A 21,640-nucleotide genomic window follows, 5' to 3' on the forward strand; every position below is an offset into this window, starting at 1 on the left:
TGTGTGTGTGTGTGTGTGTGTGTGTGTGTGTGTGTGTGTGTGTGTGTGTGTGTTATTTCCACCTTGTGTGATGTACAGTGTTACGTTGTGTGTGAGATTATTTGCTCCAAGTGAGAACGTCATTGTGAAACTGAACACTACAGTAGATTATATGCCAGTGATCCACTTTTCCACGTTGATAAGAGCATTAAAATGAGAAAAAATAATGGGACAAAAAAAAATTAAGGGACATTTACAATAGATACAAATGTGCGACCAATTGCAAATTAACTACGACATTAATGCAATTAAATATTTCAATCGTTTGACAGCATTAATATATATACAGTGGGGCTTGAAAGTTCGGGCATCCCAGGTAAAAACTTGAGTTAATGAGCATAAAGAAGCCAAAAAAAGATGGAAAAATCTCTAAAAGGCATAAAATAACAGATTAGACATTTGTATTATATGTCACAAAAAGTTAGATTTTCACAGCTGAAAGAAAGAAAGAAATACGTCTCATGTATTCTGAAGTGTGAACAATGTTCCTTTCATTTCCAGGTGAAAGAATACTTGAAACTGGAGTACGAGAAGGGCGGGAAGGCTCGCGACGACCCTTTCTACGAGAAGATCATGGCTGATATATTCCGTAAGAGCGACCACGATAAAGACGGGCTGATCAGCGCCAAGGAGTATAACATATATGAACATGATGAGCTCTAGTGTTGGAAGAAGTGGATCTTGGTAATTGTTATACTTTATGTACATTGATTAATTTGAGAGGGAAGGGAAGACTCCACCCTCCGATGTTCTTATAATGCTGATGCTCTTTTTTTTTTCTATATAAAGGTTAAAGCAGTGAATATTACGATGTCTTAACCAGTTCAGCCCTAGCTGTTAAAAAAGATCTGGGCTGGATTTTTCCTTTTCTTTTTTTTGAAGGAGGTAGTAACGTCACGTAAGTAACGTTAAAGTATTTGGAGACATCTTTCCAAGCCAGCAAACTAGCCACTTAACTCGCATATTTTAGAAGTATTAAACTATGCGAACGGGTCTCCAACACCTGTGCAAATACCACTAAATGTACCCTTTAAATCCAGATTTCTCACAAGAGCACATCTTGAAATTTCTCAGCGAGTTACTCTGACATCGAGTAATCCTTCTCATTAACTACGCCCTTGTAGCCGAGCTGCACCAATCACATTGGTGTATCTGATGTAGGCGGGCGGGGCCAGAGGGGAGCTAAACAGATGATGACTAGCTAGCGTACGGAGCTCTGGATACGTCACCCTGTGTGTTGCTGTGATTGGTCGTAGTGTTGTCCAATTGCATGCAGTGAGATTTTCAAATGGGCGACTTTTCATTACTCGATGCCTCACCCTTAATCTTTCGGATTTGGGTCTGGATTTACAGGCTACTAAATGTAAGCATTTAAACTATTTTTATATTTTTTGTCTTTTGGTAAACATTGATTGAATTTGCAGCACATAAAAAGAAACCACATTTCAACATGTTGTACAATCCTTGTCTTTGAAACTGTAACCTGACTGCCATGTTAAATAAGATTTGAGAGGAACAAGACTCCAGAGAGGAGCTTCAACTGTCCCAGCTCCCTGTGATGTTTCTGCCCTCTAATCTGCATCTCACACCAGTGTATGATCCATAGATGGAGGTGGATATATTCAAAAATTGACTGCAAATACTTCTTTACTTCCAGGAAAGGATGTCCAATACAAGCAAGGCTTAAATAAATGACGGCACATGTGGAAATGATTGAGAAGTTTGAATAAAATCGATGATAAAATGCACGTCTACAAATTGTGTGTACATTTTTATGTGGTAAAAATCTGGGTTTTCATTGAATCCAGTTGAACAATTGTATTTAGGAACAGTCAATGAATAAATTATAGTGTATGTGGAAAACTACAGTATGTCAGTAATTCAGATTGCTCTCAGTTGTGGAAACAATGGATTCATGGGATTTTTTACCAAAATAGAGAGATGAATTTGCATTTAATTTGCAGTGTGGGTGGAGGATGTGGTACGAGAGGACAGACGTGAGAAGGTAAATCTTTCTCTTTCTGACCCAGCTCAGTCACTGAATAGATGACCAACTCTGACACATGACATGACATTCATATGTAAGTGTTTTTTTCTCTGTTTGTCTTGGATAAAAATATTTTATTTGGTCATCAGCAACCCCCCCCCCCCCCCCCCCCCCCCCCCCCCCCCCCCCCCCCCCTCTGTGTGTTGAGGTGCACATACATAAAGTAACCACTAGAGGATGATGCTTAACTAATAACATCAGCAAGTCTGCATCTCAATGACAATGTTACATCTCCAGTACTAGGGTTAGACAGGATTTACTGGGGTGTAAATATCTTCAATAGCTGTATAACCTGTATATATAACACGCTCTGATCTTAGCTTTCAGGTGGCAAACCCCAGCTTTCTGTGTGACATACAAGCAAATGGAAGTGCCTGCATGTTTGGGAGAAAGGAGCCAACGAAGCTTAAAGGAACATGCCACTGTTTGTTGAAACCGGGCTTATCACGGTCTCCCCTAAGCGTAGAAAGGGGGGCCAACGCATTTTTAGTCTCAATGCATGCGTTGTTTTAGTCAATTCAATTCAATTTTATTTATAGTATCAATTCATAACTAGAGTTATTTCAAGACACTTTACAGATAGAGGAGGTCAAGACCACACTCTATAATTAACAAGGACCCAACAGGTCTAGTAGTTTCCTGCAGAGCAAGCAACAGGGCTACAGTGGCGAGGAAAAACTTCCTTTTAGGAAGAAACCTGGGACAGATAGTCTTTTAAAAACATGTTGGACTCCATATAAAGCACACTAGTTGTAAAAAGCGGTGCAAGGTTACAGCGATATCTACGTATGTCTTTAAATGCAGTTTAGAAGTTTCAACGGGGCCTGCCTCTGATATCTCTGGATTGGATGTTCCACAGTTTACGAGCATAGCTTTAAAAAGCTGCATGTCACTGTTCTTATTGGTGGAGATTTGAGTAACTAGCAAACCAGCAGTAGATGATCTACGGCCGGGGGGGGGGGGTTAAACACAACTTCCCCAAGGGCTACGCTGGAAAATGAGAATCATTATCCAGACACAGACATGCTTAGTTTAATTTATTTGTTTGCAAAATTATTGCATGCCTCATTTAGTCTTTTTTTTTGTTTTTTCACATAAATCCCCAAAAAAGTCTGTAAAAGTTCCTCAGCCATCATAGAATAAATGTCACATGTATGAAAAGAAATTGGTGAGCGGAAATATATTGTGAACCTACACTGATGTGCAGGCCAGATCAAAATGTACGAGGGGCCGGATCAGGGGGTCTGAGGGGGTGGGAAGAATCATAGGACAGGAAGCAAAGTTCTGGATCAGTTTCAGCCTCTCAAGATGTTCAAATACTCCAACATTAATGTGACATGTCTTATTTAAAGACGAGTTGCTCGTCACAACACAAGGAAGCTGTCATGAGGTGAACATGAATCAATCACCCCTAGTTTATTGTCTTGACATCAACATACTGTATAATAAGCTGAACTAATTCTTTGTAATTATGGCTGTATTATTATTTTTAAAAAATCCATTTATAGAAAAATAAAACAGATTTCAGTTTGATGACATTTGAAGAATGAGTTGTTTTTCTGTATTTTGTACTTTTTAAATCAAGATGTAAAAGACACCTTCATTAATAAATAGATGTTTAATGTGCTTCTACATACAGTACATTATATACACAGTATATACTCTGACCAGGGAAAATATAGGAGTGACAAAACACTTTTTTCCGTGCAGAACAAACCCAACCGGGTGTCAGTCGGGGATCTTCATCCGGACCGAGGGCAACCTGATCGCTGCTGCCTTCACCGCTGCTGTCATGTCAACCCCCAGCCGGGCCCTGGAACACACCAGTAAGGTGAGCTGAAGGTTATAGTAGGGATCTTACACTGAAATCCGACATAAAATCCTTGGTTTAGTGTGGACCTACTTTGGCTCGTAGCTGACATCCACATATGGACGCAGGATCCCTTTCCCTTCTCTCAGGCGTTCAACACCGTTCCTGGTTTAAAAAAGAACAAAACAAGAAGAAATAAGTAAGTTTGTCTCAGATGGATCCAATCGGATTCCCTGTCAAAGCTTTACAGCAAGGTCAATATACACACCATGCAATCATCACTCCATTGTCCGTGCAGAGTTTGGCTGGAGGACAGAGCAGGCGTAGCCCCGTCGCGTCGGTGATGAGAGTTAAAGCCTTGCGGATGTACTGATTGCTGGCAACACCTCCAGACAGCACCTGTTACAGAAGAGTTCAGGATGAAGGCTTCACATCTATTATCACAGTCTTCTCTAAATTTAAAGGATGGGGCTGGTGTTCTTCTATCGTTTTCTTTTTCTTCTTCTTCAGATCCCATGAAAAGACCAAAACCTTTAGATGTGTTTGTTGGTTGGTGACACCTCTGTGGCCATCTGTGGCTCTCAACTTCAAATCTGTTAGGGGGCATATTTTAATTTAATTTATTTTAATCTGTTTATTGATCCCCTATAGGGAAATTACAATACAGTAAAAATTACATACACTACATCCCAGAAAAAAAGGGGGGGGGGGATATTTAACTTCCTAAAACAGCTGGGCAGTGCGATGTAGTTTCTAGCAAACAAACGGAGTAAAATATTAGTTGGGGACTATTTTCAGCTGCAAATTAACATGTTTTAGGCACTAGTGAGTATTCATAAGATAAATATAAAAAATATTTATACACCTTTTACAAAAGGTACGATTTTGATGTACTTTTTTTATTATTGAACACAGAATGTGTTAATGTACAGCATGCTGTCGAGCACAAGTGAAATAAGATCAGTATAACTCCAGTATCAGTGTCCATATTCCTGTAAGCAACCTTCTAATTAAGGAAAAAGAAATGTGTATGGGTAAAATGTCTTTTACATCTTCTACAAAAAGCACCCAATCACTGCAACTCTAGACATCGGCATTGTTGTTACAGTGTTCTAATTAAGTCAACGCATGCATTTAAATAAAATACAAAGGGAAGTAAGGCACTCACCAAGGTGGGAGCGCCCGATGGCAGCAGGCCGGTGGCCTTGCAGAACAAGATGGCTCGATGTGTGCGCTTTGCCAGATGAGAGGCCACCGTGTGCTGCGTGGCGGCTGCGATGTCCTTCACGCACGATAACAGCGTCCCGGGTTCGATTCCTACAGCGGGAGACGAAAAGCTACAATTCAAGACAATTCATTTGTTGCGTGAAATCATGTAAAAATACAATTTCAGGGAAATGTAATCCGGCAGTGCCTTCAATTTATGCAATAAACCAGTGGTGATAATAAATATACAGTATGTGTGTATGATGGGGAGTGTACTTGATGAACACAGATGAATTTGAGTTACACACGTATTGGACGAGTCAAACTGTAAAAATTGTCTACACATCTTGGGTTATGGTTGTCATTTGGGAGACCTTGTGCGTGTCCTCTTACCTTCCTCTGCTTCTTCTTTCACTATCAACATGTTAACTTGATTCCGTAGCCCAGCGAAAGAAAAGCAGCAGTCGTACGTTTGTCCCATGGGTGTCCTGAGAGGAAACCTCGTCCTGTCGCCATCCTTCGCTAGAAGCTCTATAGCTTGTCCTCCACTTAGCGTGGAGCACTGTGGGTGCTCTATGAGGGACAAACGTCTCGCCACCTGAGAATCCACAAAAAGACAATATTGAATTTGCTTGGATTCAGATGTTGAACATCATGCTCTATCTGTAAAGTGTCTAGAGATAACTCTAGTTGTGAATTGATACTATGAATAAAATGTAATTGAATGTTACAGAAAATCATTCAAACCACAAGGAATAACACTTTTTAACACGTCATCTCTGGGTGCTAGATGAGACTTTTGGACACCACACTACTGCACTAATGCAACCTGCACAATCGGTTTATTTACATCTAGCATACATTTTAACATTTTAGCATATCATTTAAGCAGTTGCACATTTTGGTTTCCCCATCCTGGCTGTACAATATTCAAATATTTGTTCTTTTTTACTTTATTCATATTGTTATTTCATGTATATTGTATGTATGTATGTATGTATGTATGTATATTTTTCCTAGTATTTCATTTATATTTATATTTTGTGCTTTGTGACTGATTTTGCTGCTGGAACACCGGAATTTCCCATTTTTCTTGGGATCAATAATAATCTATCTATCTATCTATCTATCTATCTATCTATCTATCTATCTATCTATCTATCTATCTATCTATCTATCTATCACTCTATCCATCTATCTGTCTATCTATCATGACCACTAACAGCACTTATGTTTTAGAGTTAACTTAAGACCGTACTTTATCCAGTGTGTCCCCCGGAGCTTCATCCAAAGTGTGACCCAGAAGCAGGAAGTCGTCGACTCCTCGGGCCACGGCGAGAAGCGAGTGACCCCCAGACACGAGCAGGACCAGGAAGGGGAAGGCCACAGGTTGAAGCATCCTGACGGTCAGGGCGTGGGCTTCCATGTGGTGGATGGGGATGAAGGGCAAGTTGTGCTGCCTCACGAACCTCTGGCTGAACTCCAGACCGACCCCCAAGCTCAGGCCCAAGCCGGGCTTCACGGTGGTGGCCACAGCGGAGAGCCGGCTCGGGTCCGTGCCGCTCCTCTCCAAAGCCTCCTGGACCACGCGCTCTATGTTGTCTCTGTGGAGCTGCTGTGCCACGGTGGGGATGATGCCACCTGTCCTGCAGCAGGCAGGAGGGAAGGACATATGTCAACAGCAAAAGCCCTAAAGCAATGACCCTGTTGACTGAACCCAGCTCTGACACCCACTGTAGTGGCTTAAACATCCTCCCAGAGCCAACTTACCAACTCAAGGGGAGGATTTCAACGCACAGTAGACTGAAAGGAAAATCCATTTTTGGTCCATTTATTTCCATTTCAGGTACAGCAATGCAAAAACTGTGTATGTGTGAGTCAAAACTGGTATAGCTACCCCTGTAGCTACCCCCGTCTCAAGCCAACCCCCCTCCCTACTAGCAGACATGATAAATAGCAAATAAGAAACTAGGGGGTAAACAACTTAAATAACTACTGTATGTTAATAATTATACCACTCATAATGTAGGTGGGCCATCTCTTACCAATAGAAAAAAAGATTTGGTAAATGTAAATAAAGTGATAAACGCAGTAAATGTCCCTCCACCCACCTCAGATGGACTTGTTTCTGGGAATGCAGAGACTCTCCCAGTAGTCCACCGGTCTCGTCCATCACAGCAGCTCCTGTGTCGTCACAGCTGGTCTCAATGCCCAGGACCAGTCTGGAGCAGGGGGCTCGTCCAAGTGAAGGACAGGACCAACATGGGTGTCTAAACCGTAGCAGCCTGTGCAGAATTGTAACTTTTGTAGGGAACATGTTCATGACTACTACTAGCCAACTGTGAGTTAAAATAACCTAGGATCTGGGGGGTGAGCTCAACTCATTTCCCATTGAATTTTAAACTCTTAAATTAAGAAGCTGAGACGAATATAGGAACGGCTTCACATTAGTTTGCAGGGAAACAAACCAAAAAAAAGTAAAATACACGAAGCCCATGGAGTTAGGAGCAGAAATTAGTGAGTAGCATGAGTGTTTCGCTCTAGCCCTGTGGCTGTGTCACATGTAAATAATTCCGTGCACCCGCAAGTTTGTGACCTTCAAGTACAGGCATGAAGACATAAAAAATAACAAATATTAGAAACATAATTCAAATTATATCTGTTAAACACATACGTTTAAATAGCAAATAATTTAAAAAAAATGGTTTGGAAAATAAAGCATGGGTCTAAAAAGTAGATGCTTTTTGTTTGGGGACATTTTAGTCAGCTGCACAAGCATGTGCACGAGTCGAGCGGATGACTCGGCTTCCTTCGGACCGAACGGTATTTTCATCATAATTTTGATGTTGAAAGAGGTAAAGTTGATTTGGTGTCACGTAAAATGTCAAATGTGTCCGTTTGTAGGTTCCTGTGGGTCGGGGCGCGCGACTGTGTGTTACAAACATGGCGCTTTTTCAGTATTTTAAATTAGTCTTTTCCTTGTGACGTTATTGAGCTGTGTTGCCTTCACGGGTAACGTTAGTACGTCCGGAAATGCGAAACTTCTGATAAAAGCCGCACAATAACTCAGGAACAAGAAAGTATTGTGTTGTTGGTAAAGTTGGCAGATTGTTAATACCTTTCCTGAAACAGTCAGTGTTGTATGAAGACATCTTATTAATATTACGTTTGGTATAGCTGAATTAACACGTAACATATTCTTACTTTTGTAACGGTTATGTCACGGTATCATCAAGAAAAGGAGATTTAAGGGAGTAATAGAAATTATTGCCACTCGTTTTGGTAATCTTTCCGACCAAAAGAACTTTATTTTGGATGTGTTAAACTCGTTTAACCGGTAAAAAGTTCCGAAGTACCACAACCATAAACGCACCAGATACGTTCATTTGTACGGGATTTTACCGTTTAGGATTTTTGTGTCTCAGTCTGGCTTTAAACTGCAGAAGAACAGACCAGTAACGTAATCTACACATTTCATGTCAGTGAATCTATCATAATTAATTTTTCAATGTATCATACAGTCTGTTTGACGGTCTGTCTGCAGCTTAGTTCGTGTGTGTGTGTGTGTGTGTGTGTGTGTGTGTGTGTGTGTGTGTGTGTGTGTGTGTGTGTGTGTGTGTGTGTGTGTGTGTGTGTGTGTCTAAAGGTTTTGAGGGAGATAACCCTTGCTAAGTTGCTAATGCTATCAACACAACTTGCTGTATTTAATTATAAACTCGTTAATTAGTTAACCTGTACGTTTGAATCCACATTTTAGACGCGTCTGGTAGATTTCCCAGTCAGTTTTTGTAGTAGTATACGTAAGTAGTAATTAAACATGGTTGTGGTACTTTGTTACTCCCTGTTAGCCTCCACCAGGAAGGTTAGCTTTAGCAGCGTTAGCATTCTGTTGACTTAGTGTTTTAGTTTCTTAATTTTAATTTTTTTAACTAGCATTTCATGTCAACTTTTCTAAAGGACGTATGGAAGGGCCAGCTTGTATTTTGGAGGATTTGAAGCACTTTGTCGTACATGATGCCCCACCAACTGTGCATTACATCCCAGATTTCATATCAGAAGATGAGGAGTCCTTCCTTCTACAGCAGGTGTATAAATCCCCCAAAACTAAGTGGACCCAGCTGTCAGGCAGACGGCTTCAGAACTGGGGAGGGGTCCCACATCCCAGAGGCATGCTGGCAGAAAACATTCCCGACTGGCTGCAGACGTACTGTGAGAAGATCTCCTCTCTCGGTGCTTTCAGTGGGAAAACAGCCAACCACGTGTTGGTGAATGAGTACAGACAAGGAGAAGGGATCATGCCTCATGAAGACGGCCCTCTGTACCACCCAACCGTCACCACCATCAGTCTGGGCTCTCACACCTTACTGGACTTCTACACACCCATCAGCAGTCAGGAGGCGGATGCACCGCAGACGGAGGAGAACCGCTTCGTCTTCTCCCTGCTGGTGAAGCCGCGCAGTCTTCTCATCCTGCAGGAGGACGCGTACCGGCGTCTCCTCCACGGCATCCGGCCCCGCGCCCAGGACACGCTGACAGACAAGGTGGTGAACCGGTCTGCTGCCGGGGCCGTGCCGGGAGAGACGCTGACCCGAGGAACCAGAGTGTCACTGACCATACGACATGTGCCCAAAGTTATGAAGACGAGGCTTGTACTGGGGAGGAAATGAAGGAGGACTGCCTGTTGATTTGATAGATTATTAATAATAATAATAACTACTATATGCTGTGTTTACCACTGACACCATCAAGCATACTATCAATGGGACTGCCTCCTCCAGGCTGCTTTATTCACATGTGTTTATGATGGATCACTTCTAGGTGTGTTATATATCTGTGCTGCCTCAAGTGATCTCACTGCTGTAGGACCTTTCCTGTACTTCATCCAAAGACTACAATACACACAGGGTCACAACTAGAAATTGTTTAAATGTCATGTCTTAAATATTTTAACGAGCATGGGATTTGAGTAAAATAAAATATGGAAGAATGGTGCCATAAATTATTATTTTGTTGACTAATTTTGTTACATTACATTGTAAATTACATTATACATACATAAAGTGGATATTAATCATTATTGGTTGTGCTTTGTCTATGCGTTCCTCACCTTGCAATCCTCACTTTATTAACCAGAGTCACATCTTCAAAGTTAGCTTGCTCGTGTTTAGAGTTGGCAAACCTGCCCAGACTGTCGGGACACAACCTGCCAGCTGATCCCTGGAAATACAATGCCGCAAAGCTCTCTTTGGGCTAAAGCTGTTGTTATATTATATTCTGTAGAGCAGGCGTAGTTTCTGTCCAGCACAGCTGAAAGGCTTTGTCATCATGCGCTCTGTCCTGAAAAGTGCACTGACTTTGGTGTGAAATCACATTTCACAGGAGGAAGCCCAAACAATGGAGCCACAGACGAAGCGCCGGAAAGGGTCGGTGTGCGACTCCGAGTCCGACTCCTGGGTTGCTTATCCCGTCCTGTCAGATGAGCAGTCGCGAGACGTCGAGCTGGTCGAGGCGTTTGCCGCGCCCATTGTCGACAAGAAAGAGACGTCGCGGCTCCTCCGGGAGCTGAGCACCCTGTACCCCTTGAATGGGCTTCAGCACATCAAGAGGGTGCGGGCGGTCAGGGAGAAGGACAGTCCTCATCCTCTGGAAGTCCTCGTGTGCCTCGTCAGTGACGCACCAGACACGAAGGGGACAAACATCGAGTCTCTGCTCCCCTCGGATGGACTGAGACGTGATGGGTTAGGTGAGCCTTTTGTGGTTCAAGTCCCTGCACGCCCCCCCTTGACCCGACCCCAGTTTGAGCGGGCGAGCAAACACTGGCCCACGTCCTTTCACGAGGACAAACAGGTGACCGTGGCCCTGAGAGGGGAGCTCTTCAGTCCGCCTCAGAAGGCCAGGATGCACATGTACATGACGACTGCTTTAACAGCTGCCAAAGCAGGAAGTGAGTTGGGAATGGAGGCGGTGGGGGCTGTGGTGGTTGACCCGGCGACGGAGAGAATCGTTGCGGTAGGCCATGACTGCAGAGGGGACCATCCTCTTCATCATGCAGCCATGGTCTGCATCGACCTGGTGGCTCAGAGCCAGGGTGGTGGATGTTATTCTTTTGACAGATACCCTGCCTGCGGGTCTACCCCACCTACATCAGACACCTGTCAGGGCGTTCCTGGTGCAGAGCGGAGCGCTCAGCCGTACATCTGCACCGGGTACGACCTTTACGTGACCCGAGAACCTTGTGTCATGTGCGCCATGGCGCTGGTCCACTCCCGGATGGGTCGGGTCTTCTACGGCGCTGCCTCTGCTGACGGGGCTGTGGGGACCAGATATAAAATCCACTCGCAGAAAGATCTGAACCATCACTTTGAGGTTTACAAAGGAGTGCTGGGCAAGCAGTGTGAGGATCTTAACGGTCTGGGGGACCACATCAAAAGAGAAAGTCTACAGCAAAGTAGATAATGTGTCAATATCAAACATGAATGGGCATTTTAGTTTTTACATAAATTATGTTATAGAAGAATTTCTTTTAAATAAACTGTTGAATCATTTGGCCATGGTTGTATTGAGAGTGTGTGTGTGTGTAGATGAAAACTAAGAAGGCTTCTTCCACCATAGTGCGGACTTCTCTTTAGGCTCGTTGGAAGGATTAAAGAAGAAGTCGGTGACACTGAAGCCTGACTTTGGGTTAGATATTCACACAGTAAAGGTTAATTTAGCAGGGAGTTACTTTTTGTAAGAGTCTCAGTGTCCAGGTCCAGATGAGGTAACATCAGTATTTCGTGTTTTTGTACTTGTATTGTTGAGGTTTTCACATCTGCAGCGGTTACAACCTACAGTCCTAACTAAAATAACATACCATTGTTATGTCACAATTCAGCTTCTGGCTGTACAACAACAAATATTAAATAGTGAAGATGTTTCAAGATTTAAAGGCATTTTTTCCCCATGTGGACACTTGACAGTAAAAATTAGTTTTTAAACTACATTGTATTATTTATGTGGTTAATTTATCAGATGTGCTTTTGTTTTGTTTTGTTCTTCCTGTGCAGTCTGCTGCAACACTATCATGCATCTATTATACTGGGGATGGGTTATATATGTTGTTAGCCGAGGATTATCAGCGTTGCTTCTCAGGTCAAATATGGTTTTCTCAAAGAAAATCTTGTGTGAAATCCTCTGATGATCGGAGAGAATCCTGAATAGACAGACTTTTCCTTTGTGGCAGGTACCCAACAGTTACATTACAGTCCTGATATTCTATAATTACTGGGAAACATGCAAAGGAAAACCATTAGAGATGAAACACTTCGAGGGCACAAACATTTTAATAAGATTAAGGATAGGAACTCTCGAGAGATGTGGGCAAACCGAGCAGGACTAGCTGCCTTGATGATTGCCAAAAAGTCTAAATCTAAAGAGAGCCCCTGATCCCAGAGCTACTGTAGACCGTCCTCAGTAAACACTGAACCACACAACAAGAGAAGTCTCACTTCTACACGCGGGACTTTATCTTTAGCATACAGGACGTAACATTCACACAAAAAAACTGTACAATGAACAAAAGTCGGCCCTGTTTTGATTGAGTTACAAATGAAGAAATGATTCACATACGGAGGAAATCGTGCAAATAAAGAGTAATAAAGAGAATTAGGATTCCTTTCTTCACTCGGCGTGAACACGTGAGAGTGTGCCAATAAACAACGAGCCACAGGCCCCGACCCTCAGGAAGTAAACGTCTCTGAACAAATACATTTGGGACTCGTACTCACAATTTGTGTTGCCGTGGGAGTTGAAGGGCAAAGAATAAACCAACTCATCCCAAAGCGTCACTGATGCCCGGGCCAGCCCAGGTCCATGCAGGCCAAACATACATCATTAAATATCCACTTAAGTTAGTAATGCATACGGCCTCCTGTCGTCTACAAACCTACTCCTGCTTCATTTTTTAACATTTCATCGTAAACCTGACATATCTAAACGTCAACAGCGACGTTTACACAAACTGTACGACCTAGCACACGCACACATCGACTACACAGGAGTTGACTTCTGTTGCTACGAAACAATATTTACAATTACTTTAATACTTGTTGATGCCGAAGATTCTGACTCGGTGTAGTTGTGGCAGCTTGGGGATCAGGACGCTCAGAAGTGAGGCAGTGTTTATGACGAAGTGTGTGGTGTCGTACTTTGTGTAGAAACTTGCCAGGAAGTATCTGTGGAGAACAACAGACCAAACCCCCAAAACATTAAAAAAACAAGAGAAAACAACAGTGTGCAGAACAATTATCTACAAATTCCTACAAATGTGAGTTTCCACAGACATTTAATATTGTGGTCGTGATCAACCGTTTTAGAGATAATGATGGAATACTGTCTTTTATATGTCTGATGGTATCATATGTTCCCTATCTCTACGTCTAAATCAGCGTAAAGACCGAATCACGTGATCTCTGATACTTACAGGATGATTGGGGAGATGGTGAAGAACTTTCTAGATGAAGTGAACTGCACGCCGTAGTCAAGCTGTTCCCAGTGTGTAAGGAGTCTGGCTTTTCCTTGGTCCGGGGTCTCGAACGGTGTCCCCTTCACTGCATGCATAAAGACATACATTCCCTGTAGAGACATAAAAACACAGCTGGAAGGGCAGTGCTCGCAGTCTGGAAACAACAAGACCAATATCCTGTTTTTAATAACTTATTTTATGTATTGAATAGTGTTCACGATGTATGGAAATTAACATGTAAAAGGAGTAGTAAGGCCATTTTTCTAGGGCTGGTTCAGAGATATGTTTTTTATACAAATACAATGTCAAGCTTCTTTTTTTTATAATTTTTTTGGGGTAGTTTGGACCTTTATTTTTGACAAGACAGATGAAAGACAGACATCAGTTCAGATTTTTTACAATCTCTTTTCACACAATATCATACACCCCTTTTTTTTGAGAATGCGCTGCATATGAGACTCTGCACCTATTCCCGCTTTCTGTATGTAACAGATAGCGTTCTCACTCAGATGGAGAATGACCTGCAGTATAGAGCTGCAGGTCGGCGTCGAACCCTGGCCCGCCGCGTTGAGGAGCCTCTATACATGGGCGCCCACTTTACCAACTGAGCAATGTCAAGCTTTTTGTTGTTGTTGTGCAGTTTAGACCTTTATTTTTGACAGGATAGATGAAAGGGGGGAGAGAGAGGGGGAATGACCTGCAGCAAAGGGCCGCAGTTCGGAGCCGAACCCGGGACCACTGCGTTGAGGGGTAAGCCTCTGTATGTGGGCGCCCTCTCTACCAGCTGTGCTACCTGGGCGCCCACAACGTCAAGCTTCTAACTGTACAAAACTCAGGGTTCATACCGGTTTTAACCAGTACTTTTCAGCAAATTTCCATGACTGTGTATTCCTGAAAATCTCAGTCGACAATATAGAATAAGAATAAAAATCTGTGTTGACGTTTATCCTCAGAAGTTTAGCAATAAAATGAATGACAACGTATGTTGAATTCTTAATATCGCGCCCAGAACAGACTGTTAGGACGACGTGAAATACATTTTTCACCCGCGTGAAATACATTTTTTATCAAAAGATTTTTTTTATTAATCACACATTATGCTTTGTTAAAAAACTTTTTCCAAAACTTTCTGGGTCTTTTTATTTCCAAAACCGTTCCAGACAGACCTAGAATTTACATTTTTCAAATTACATAACTTAAAACGTATAAACCCTGAAAACTTAACTTTAATGACAAACTAGTGAGGACACACACACACACACACACACACACACACACACACACACACACACACACACACACACACACACACACACACACACACACACACACACACACACACACACACACACACACACACACACACACACACACACACACACACACACACACACACACACACACACACACACACACACACGCCTGGTGCTTGGCCCTTGATAGAAACACGTTATATAGACAACAACAAAGCAGGGGATGATGCCGAGTTATTGCTAAGTTAGCCTTCTTGGGCATGCCCCTCGTTTCCACTTACACGCCTCTATGTCAAAACATAAGAATGCAGCTTTAAATTGAAAACCTGCACTACAGAGGGAAAGTTATACAACTGAAATGCTGACATGCAGCCAAGCATTAGTCAGCCCCCTGCAGGTTGCATTGTGTGGAAAACAACAGCCCTGAGTGGACCGTGGCCATGTCTGTTAATAGCCGTCCGTACTGTCTGTGATACACAACCCGTGTAAACGGCTCTCAGCTTGCACTACTCGATGATGTCACACACATCAGGTTTGTTTCTTCCTTTGAGGCCAGCCATGTAAATGTGAGATTAGTTTGGTGCACAGACATGTAACAATGGAAGATTAGACATGTGGAGTGGGAAAGTAATCTTAATGGGCCACGCGTTAGGTCGTCTCCCCAAAACAGAGCACTCTCTAACCCTCATGTTGTCCTCGGGTCCGTTTTCCTGTACCAAGGTTCTTTTTAACAATCCAGTTGTAATAACCCAAAATAACATTCTACTACTTTCACTAATTTTGGGGCGTCTTATTCAATTTTTATAGCATTTGCGGGGGGAAATCGAAGTGTTTTTGAAATAGTATTGAGTAAAAGTTGACATATTCCAGTCTGTGATTATCATCAACATCCATTCCTTTAATTTTAGTCTCAATAATTCCTAATTTCTGCTTTTCTAACTCAAACATTAGGTATAATTTCCTATAAATGAGGTTTATTGACCATAAATTCCTACAACAAGTGTAAAACTAAAGTTAATAAGTCAGTGTTACGTAGTGGCAAACATTGGTAAAAAAAGCGTCAAAAGAAAGGAAAAAAATAAAACTTAAACATTTATTAACCCTCGTGTTGTCTTCCCGTTAACCATGAACTCGTCCTTCCAGGTCAAAATTGAAAATGAATATTTTTATTGTGCTTTTCTAATGTTTTTGTCGCTTTTTCTGATTTATTTCTCACTTTTTCCAGATGTTGGCGCTTTTTTCAAAACCTGAGCTGGTTTAATAACAGGTTTTACACTTATTCTGGGAATTCATGGTCAACAAACCTCATTTATGTCAAATTATACATACGTTTTTAGTTACAATGAGAAATTATTAATTATTTTGTTTAATAGTTAAGATCAGGCGATGGTGAGTGGATCTCAGGGGGGTAGATGTCAAAGTTTAGTCCCCATACTGTTTGGAAACCATTAAAAAAAAAGAAAAAAAGAATAAAAATGCTACCAGATTAAATAAAACACCCCATAAATTCAGTGAAAGTACCGTAATCATTAATTCTACCTGAAGAACGTTGTATGGAACCCTCCATGTTATTTGTGGGCAATTTGGTTGAAAGAAATCCATATTTCTGATGTAAAACATTTTGAAACGGGTCAATTTGACTCGAGGACAACACCAAGGGTTAAAAGCCTTAACAAAAGGGTTGATTTTCAATTTTAACGGGAAGACAACTCTTGACGCTTGAGAGGCTACAACTGACTCTAGTTTTCAAATCGTTATCTAAAACACCCTTAAAGCAAACGGGTTGATTGTTTTTGGAGAGAGATTTGACAGTGAATGACCCGAGCCGACCTAGTCCTAGACCGGGCTGGTTTGGCGTGGTGAGCAGCAGCGACAGTGCGAGAATGGGACTCACAAAGTTGTGTATGACGTTGGTGAGAGTCCACACCACGGGCACGCTGAAGAAGGGGATGCTCAACAGCACGATGTGAAGTATTCCCACACCCAGCGCGTACGTCAGCCAGATCCCCCGACTGTTCATGACCCGCGTATTAGGGTTCACCTCGCTGTGTGCCACGCCCACGTTCATTCTGGTCTGAAACAGAAAATATATAGATAGATATTTATTGATCCCAAAAAATGGGAAATTACAGTGTTACAGCAGCGCACAAAATATACATACATACATACAATATACATGAAATAATAATAATAATAATAACAACAATAACAAAATATAAGAATATAAGAATAAATATTTAAATATATACAAGATGGGAAAAACTAAATGTGCAACTGTTTAAGTATGCTAAAATGTAAATGAACCAATCGGGCCGGTTGCCCTTATTGCCCTATGGTGGTGTCTCAGAGTGTCATCTAGCAGCCAGATGGTGATGACAGGGAGGACGTGTGGAAGAGTTTTATTGTCTGTGGTAGGAATGATTTCCTGTAGCGGTCCGTGCGGCATTTAAACTGTTGGAGCCTCTTAGAGAAGCTGCTCCTCTGTTGGACCAATGTGGGGATAATGACCAATATATATATATATATATATATATATCTATATATTCACATATTATTATACACTTTATTGCGGCTGTAAGCAGTCCTGTCGCGAGGGACTAAACGCTGAGAGATGCTCACATGTGACGCGCTCGTGATCGTATTGCAATGATTTATTTTTCTTCTTCTTCTTCTTCTTCCATATGTACAATACACTTAGCACTGCTGTTACCTAATGTCATTGTTAACTGGTGAGTACTCCGGTCAACAAAAGTGTTCGCTCCCAGCTCCACCCCCCGTCCCTCTCCGTCAAAGCCCAAATAACCCAGGTGCACAGGTGCAGCAAACAAATATATCACTTTGACTCAAACCGTCATTTAAACGGCCACCACCTCCAATATCAGCACATAACACAATAACCAATAAATGAGAACATAAACAACAAAGTGTTGGCTCCTACACACTTATTTACTTTACTTTTATCTTTCCTTTCCCCCCATTATCTATTGCAAGAAGTTCCCCTTTAATGGTAATTAAAAAGGTTTCTGCATCGGCTGCCTTGCTCATCAACAGGCTCCAAAACAAACATGGACTTTGTTGCTGTGCTAAAAGCCATTTGTGTCCTTTTGCAGGTACTTAAAAGGTTTAAAATGTTAGATCAATCAATGGTTGTGGCATTATCCAATAATCAGACCTTGACATAAGAACTAAACCTGTTATTTAAGCTCTAAATCCCGCAATCGTGCAACTATTATAAGGAGCCCTGAAAATATCAATATACAGAGATGTAGAAACATGCAGAGGGCAACAGAAATACATAATTTACAAGTTTTATTTGAAGGAGCAACGATTGCCAATATAGACGCCCTCCATGCAAGTCTTATGTGTCTAAATGTCTAAATGTGATAACAAAACAAAAAACTTGTGCAATCTCATTGAACTTCACCCTCTGGCTCGCTTTACGCTGTCACACTGGAGGAAAAAAAACAAACAGAGCTTCAGTTTCAAGTCGTTAAAGGCGATGATGAATTTCTTTCACTTTCCCAACCAGGCCGGTTACATGGAATTATTTTTTAAGATTACGTTAGATTACGTTAGATTTTAAGATTACGTTTTGACATCTGGCTGTGAATGAAGAGAATATATCTTAATGTCTTGGGGGGGGGGGGGGGGCAGTAGCTCAGTCTGTGGGGAGTTGGTTGGGAACCAGAAGGTCGCTGGTTCAAGTCCTCGTTCAGGCCAAAATACGGAGTGCGGTAGCACTGCCAAGGTGCTCTTGAGCAAGGCACCAAACCCACAACCGCTCAGGGCGCTGGTCCAGCACCGGCAGCCCCCCCCCCCCCCCTGCTCTGACATCTCTCCATTAGTGCATATATGGGACCTGAGCATGTGTGTGTAGTTCAAGCCTGTGTGTAGTGTGTGTAATAACAACAGAGTGTAAATTGCAATTTCCTCATAGGGGATCAATAAAGACTATAAATAAATTAACATTAACATTACACAAGCCCCAACATTTAGCCAAAGGACTGTCCTTAATTACCACAGTGTAACATGTGTGTGCTATCTTAACATTATGGGGTAATGGAGCTCATATCAGACAAGACATTCAACGTTGATACATTTGGGCTGATAACTAAACTGATGACAATGCCAATTACTTGTATCTGCACCGATGGGAGTGATGGACAACTGGAGAGTATCACGAGACAAGATTTGACTAAAATTAAATAAATAAATCTAAGATTTGACTAAAGTTGCATACAAATATTACAAGCTTTGGTGCTAAACCACTATCAGTCTATTCCATAGCAACTGCAAACTGTACGACTGTCTAAATACCTTTAGTTTAACAATTACATAAAACAAACTGATTATACTAACCAGTGACTTAATTAACTGATGATATCTGTACTTTGTTTTGTCAAGTAACGTTAGGTTAGTTATGTATAAATACGAGACGTCCCTTGCCCTGGACATGGTTTCGTCTCCAGCACATAGCCCGGACCAAACCACCACTATTCAAAACTAAGTTTTTCAGCGTAATTACGGTAATGAGAAACAGTTAGAAACGTTTGGTGGTTAAGATTTAAACATTAAACACCCAGACAGACAATAAGTGCACACTTACAGGTAGTAGCGAGCAGTGGAGGTGTTTATAGAAACAAATTGCTATGGAGAGAAATGGTGTATCTCCTTGTTGATGTGTCTTTGCTGTTCAGTGCTGACGCATGCGCATAACACACGTCGTGGACCGACCAGACCGGAAGTAGTCGTGGTTTTCGAAGGACACCGAGGTACGGAAGCCCTGCGTTTATGTTAAGTTTTAGATTGGTTGTAAATGGATTAGTCAAGGTTAAAGTTAGGCTCACTTAGAGGGTGATTGTGTTACGTATGCCAATCCTATCAAACCAGCCTGACAAAGGTTGTACCTGCAAGTTTGTCCTCAGGGTAGAATATTAGCTGGGTTTACTGAGCCCGCCCTCTTGTCACTTTTAACCAATCAAAGTGTAAGGAAGGGGGCGGGAAACAGTTCATTTCCGGCGTGTGGCTCGTGGGTCTGTTGTTTACAACTGTCCGTGGTTGTTTGTGATTGGGCTCGCGGTCTGCTGCAGTCGAAATTAAGGACTCAACCAAGTCAGTATATAATCTGCTTATTTATCTATTTATTAACGTTACTTTTAGTCGTAATATGAACTTTTAATGTCGCCACTTACTGTAAATGTATTCGGAATGTGGGTTTTACTTGTAAGCTAACGAGTTAGCACCTCAGCTCCTAGCTAACGGTACCAGTTACAATAAAGCGACTTTCAGCTGTTTTATTAAGGTATCCCGCGTGACACGACGTTTATCTATTGTATAAAATAGTCTAAATTGTGTCTTGACTGAGAGAAGATAACTTAAATGTTTCATCTAGCAGTAAAAACTAGCATTTGTGCTGCCTGTCCCTCTTAATAGGGTTAACAGTTGTGTAGCGTTATAACGTTATGGTGACTATAACGTGCGCTTTAATCTAATATTACTAATATTAATTATAATAGGAAATGTGTAAGATAAAGCATCTATAAAGGGATTCGTCAGTGACCTGACATTTAAGAGGTTATTCTAACTGGAAGCTCTTATTTGTAAAATTAAAATCATATTTTCCTATGATCAACAGCAACAAATCAATATTTTTTGGCCATAAAGAATTGTTTTGAAATCCCAAAACAAACTTTAAATCTCCGTTTCAATCAAGATCAAGCTTAGTAATTAATGCACCTGGACAATAATACACATAATACACATCTGTTTGCCTCACATAAGAATTCCAGGCTATACTTCCTATTATTGTCAATTAGACTTAGACTTCTCTTTATAAATTCTAAGTCTAATTAACAATAATAGGAAGCATAGCCTTAAATTATTATGTGAGACAAACACATGTGTATTATTGTCCAGTTGCATTATTAGTAAGCTTGATTATTAATTATTAATTATGAATGATAATTCATTATTAATGAAGTTATGCTGTGAATGCTAAAAAAAAGTCCCCTTCTAACTGCATTGTTCACATCACAGGCTTGCCCTCATGCCCCATGCCTAACATGAATGAAACAGACTTTTTGGGCAGAGCCATTGGGTTTAGAGACACTTTTGGACCCATGTGAAGACATTAACAGCTATGTGTAGTATTAAATTGCTTTTTATTATCAATGTATTTGTGTAGTCCTAAGTAGGAGACATCAATGTGTGTAATTATGTTTTCTTTCTATTTTTATTCTATCATTTCTACATGAAATGTTGGTTCATGGAAGTGTGTCTAGTCATGTGTAAAGCCACAGATGTCCCTAAAATCCATTCTCAGGGTACGCTCCACTCCCACGTCATGCTCCTGTTGTGACTCAACAACACTCAGAAGTACCAAACTCAAACCAGACCTTTCTTCAACAGGTGCCTTTAACCATGAAGCAGCTGCCTCCCGATACCGTGCGGCTGCTTTCCAGCTCCCAGGTCATCACATCCGTGGTGAACGTCGTGAAAGAGCTGATGGAGAATTCCCTGGATGCTGGGGCTTCGAGCGTTGACGTTAAACTGGTACAGTGTCTGAATACCAGACGTTAGAACAAGGAGAATTAAAAAATATATATATATATGATTGATTAGTAAATGATAAGTGGAATTGTCTATAGGGGGATTTGTCTCAATAAAGCTATACACTGAACACTATGGATGGCATTATTAGGCTTTAGCCATACAGGAGTGGATGCCTCTTATATGCATGAGACTATATCTGCTTAATTTAGCATCCCAGGACTTAACTATAT

The 21,640-nt window shown here is 41.5% G+C and overlaps 6 protein-coding genes across 8 annotated transcripts in view; 4 read left to right on the forward strand and 2 right to left on the reverse strand.

The window, feature by feature from the left end:
* Positions 1–1,905, forward strand: part of fkbp7 (FKBP prolyl isomerase 7) — a 5,404-nt gene extending 3,499 nt beyond the window's left edge. Inside the window, exons 4-5 of the mRNA XM_034886179.1 lie at positions 541–1,062; positions 1,393–1,905. Of these exons, the coding sequence (XP_034742070.1) occupies positions 541–702 (162 nt within the window). The 3' untranslated portion in view covers positions 703–1,062; positions 1,393–1,905. The remainder of the gene's footprint in view (positions 1–540; positions 1,063–1,392) is intronic.
* A 1,784-nt stretch (positions 1,906–3,689) lies between these two features.
* Positions 3,690–7,697, reverse strand: osgepl1 (O-sialoglycoprotein endopeptidase-like 1). The gene is made up of 7 exons (XM_034884975.1): positions 7,214–7,697; positions 6,361–6,748; positions 5,496–5,700; positions 5,065–5,213; positions 4,165–4,295; positions 3,990–4,061; positions 3,690–3,899 (listed from the first exon to the last, which is right to left on the reverse strand). The coding sequence occupies exons 1-7, from the start codon at positions 7,423–7,425 to the stop codon at positions 3,815–3,817; spliced, it is 1,242 nt and encodes a 413-aa protein (XP_034740866.1). The 5' UTR covers positions 7,426–7,697; the 3' UTR covers positions 3,690–3,814.
* adat3 (adenosine deaminase tRNA specific 3) lies at positions 3,824–11,815 on the forward strand. Of its 2 annotated transcripts, none has more exons than XM_034884972.1 (2): positions 3,824–3,917; positions 10,482–11,815. In XM_034884972.1, exons 1-2 carry the CDS (start codon positions 3,879–3,881, stop codon positions 11,556–11,558), a joined length of 1,116 nt encoding a protein of 371 aa, XP_034740863.1. In that variant the 5' UTR covers positions 3,824–3,878; the 3' UTR covers positions 11,559–11,815. The 2 variants fall into 2 exon arrangements, with proteins under 2 accessions (XP_034740863.1, XP_034740864.1); XM_034884973.1 differs by lacking the exon at positions 3,824–3,917 and adding an exon at positions 7,864–7,957.
* On the forward strand, positions 7,873–10,449 carry alkbh6 (alkB homolog 6). 2 transcript variants are annotated; one of them, XM_034884976.1, is made up of 2 exons: positions 7,873–7,957; positions 9,060–10,449. In XM_034884976.1, the coding sequence occupies exon 2, from the start codon at positions 9,065–9,067 to the stop codon at positions 9,767–9,769; it is 705 nt and encodes a 234-aa protein (XP_034740867.1). In that variant the 5' UTR covers positions 7,873–7,957; positions 9,060–9,064; the 3' UTR covers positions 9,770–10,449. The 2 variants fall into 2 exon arrangements, with proteins under 2 accessions (XP_034740867.1, XP_034740868.1); XM_034884977.1 differs by lacking the exon at positions 7,873–7,957 and adding an exon at positions 8,491–8,580.
* A 1,225-nt stretch (positions 11,816–13,040) lies between the features above and the next one.
* Positions 13,041–19,703, reverse strand: ormdl1 (ORMDL sphingolipid biosynthesis regulator 1). Its single transcript, XM_034884978.1, has 4 exons — positions 19,465–19,703; positions 16,753–16,932; positions 13,564–13,715; positions 13,041–13,315 (listed from the first exon to the last, which is right to left on the reverse strand). The coding sequence occupies exons 2-4, from the start codon at positions 16,924–16,926 to the stop codon at positions 13,180–13,182; spliced, it is 462 nt and encodes a 153-aa protein (XP_034740869.1). The 5' UTR covers positions 16,927–16,932; positions 19,465–19,703; the 3' UTR covers positions 13,041–13,179.
* A 176-nt stretch (positions 19,704–19,879) lies between these two features.
* The window catches only part of pms1 (PMS1 homolog 1, mismatch repair system component), a 22,845-nt gene continuing 21,084 nt past the window's right edge, over positions 19,880–21,640 (forward strand). Inside the window, exons 1-2 of the mRNA XM_034884971.1 lie at positions 19,880–19,970; positions 21,267–21,410. Of these exons, the coding sequence (XP_034740862.1) occupies positions 21,279–21,410 (132 nt within the window). The 5' untranslated portion in view covers positions 19,880–19,970; positions 21,267–21,278. The remainder of the gene's footprint in view (positions 19,971–21,266; positions 21,411–21,640) is intronic.

Source organism: Etheostoma cragini, chromosome 11 (assembly GCF_013103735.1).
Source record: "Etheostoma cragini isolate CJK2018 chromosome 11, CSU_Ecrag_1.0, whole genome shotgun sequence".
In the NCBI taxonomy this organism is placed as follows: Eukaryota; Metazoa; Chordata; class Actinopteri; order Perciformes; family Percidae; genus Etheostoma; species Etheostoma cragini.

Excerpts from the sequence above, each read along its gene's own strand:
- osgepl1 (XM_034884975.1), bottom strand. The coding sequence starts at position 7,425 with ATGAACATGTTCCCTACAAAAGTTACAATTCTGCACAGGCTGCTACGG. Across the intron at positions 5,214-5,495 it reads GAAAGAAGAAGCAGAGGAAG|GAATCGAACCCGGGACGCTG; the intron begins GTAAGAGGACAC and ends CTCCCGCTGTAG. Across the intron at positions 4,296-5,064 it reads CATCGGGCGCTCCCACCTTG|GTGCTGTCTGGAGGTGTTGC; the intron begins GTGAGTGCCTTA and ends CTTCTGTAACAG.
- alkbh6 (XM_034884976.1), top strand. The coding sequence starts at position 9,065 with ATGGAAGGGCCAGCTTGTATTTTGGAGGATTTGAAGCACTTTGTCGTA.
- adat3 (XM_034884973.1), top strand. The coding sequence starts at position 7,880 with ATGTGCACGAGTCGAGCGGATGACTCGGCTTCCTTCGGACCGAACGGT. Across the intron at positions 7,958-10,481 it reads TAATTTTGATGTTGAAAGAG|GAGGAAGCCCAAACAATGGA; the intron begins GTAAAGTTGATT and ends CACATTTCACAG.
- ormdl1 (XM_034884978.1), bottom strand. The coding sequence starts at position 16,926 with ATGAACGTGGGCGTGGCACACAGCGAGGTGAACCCTAATACGCGGGTC. Across the intron at positions 13,716-16,752 it reads CCAACGTCATACACAACTTT|GGAATGTATGTCTTTATGCA; the intron begins GTGAGTCCCATT and ends ATGTCTCTACAG. Across the intron at positions 13,316-13,563 it reads ACCATCTCCCCAATCATCCT|ATACTTCCTGGCAAGTTTCT; the intron begins GTAAGTATCAGA and ends TGTTCTCCACAG.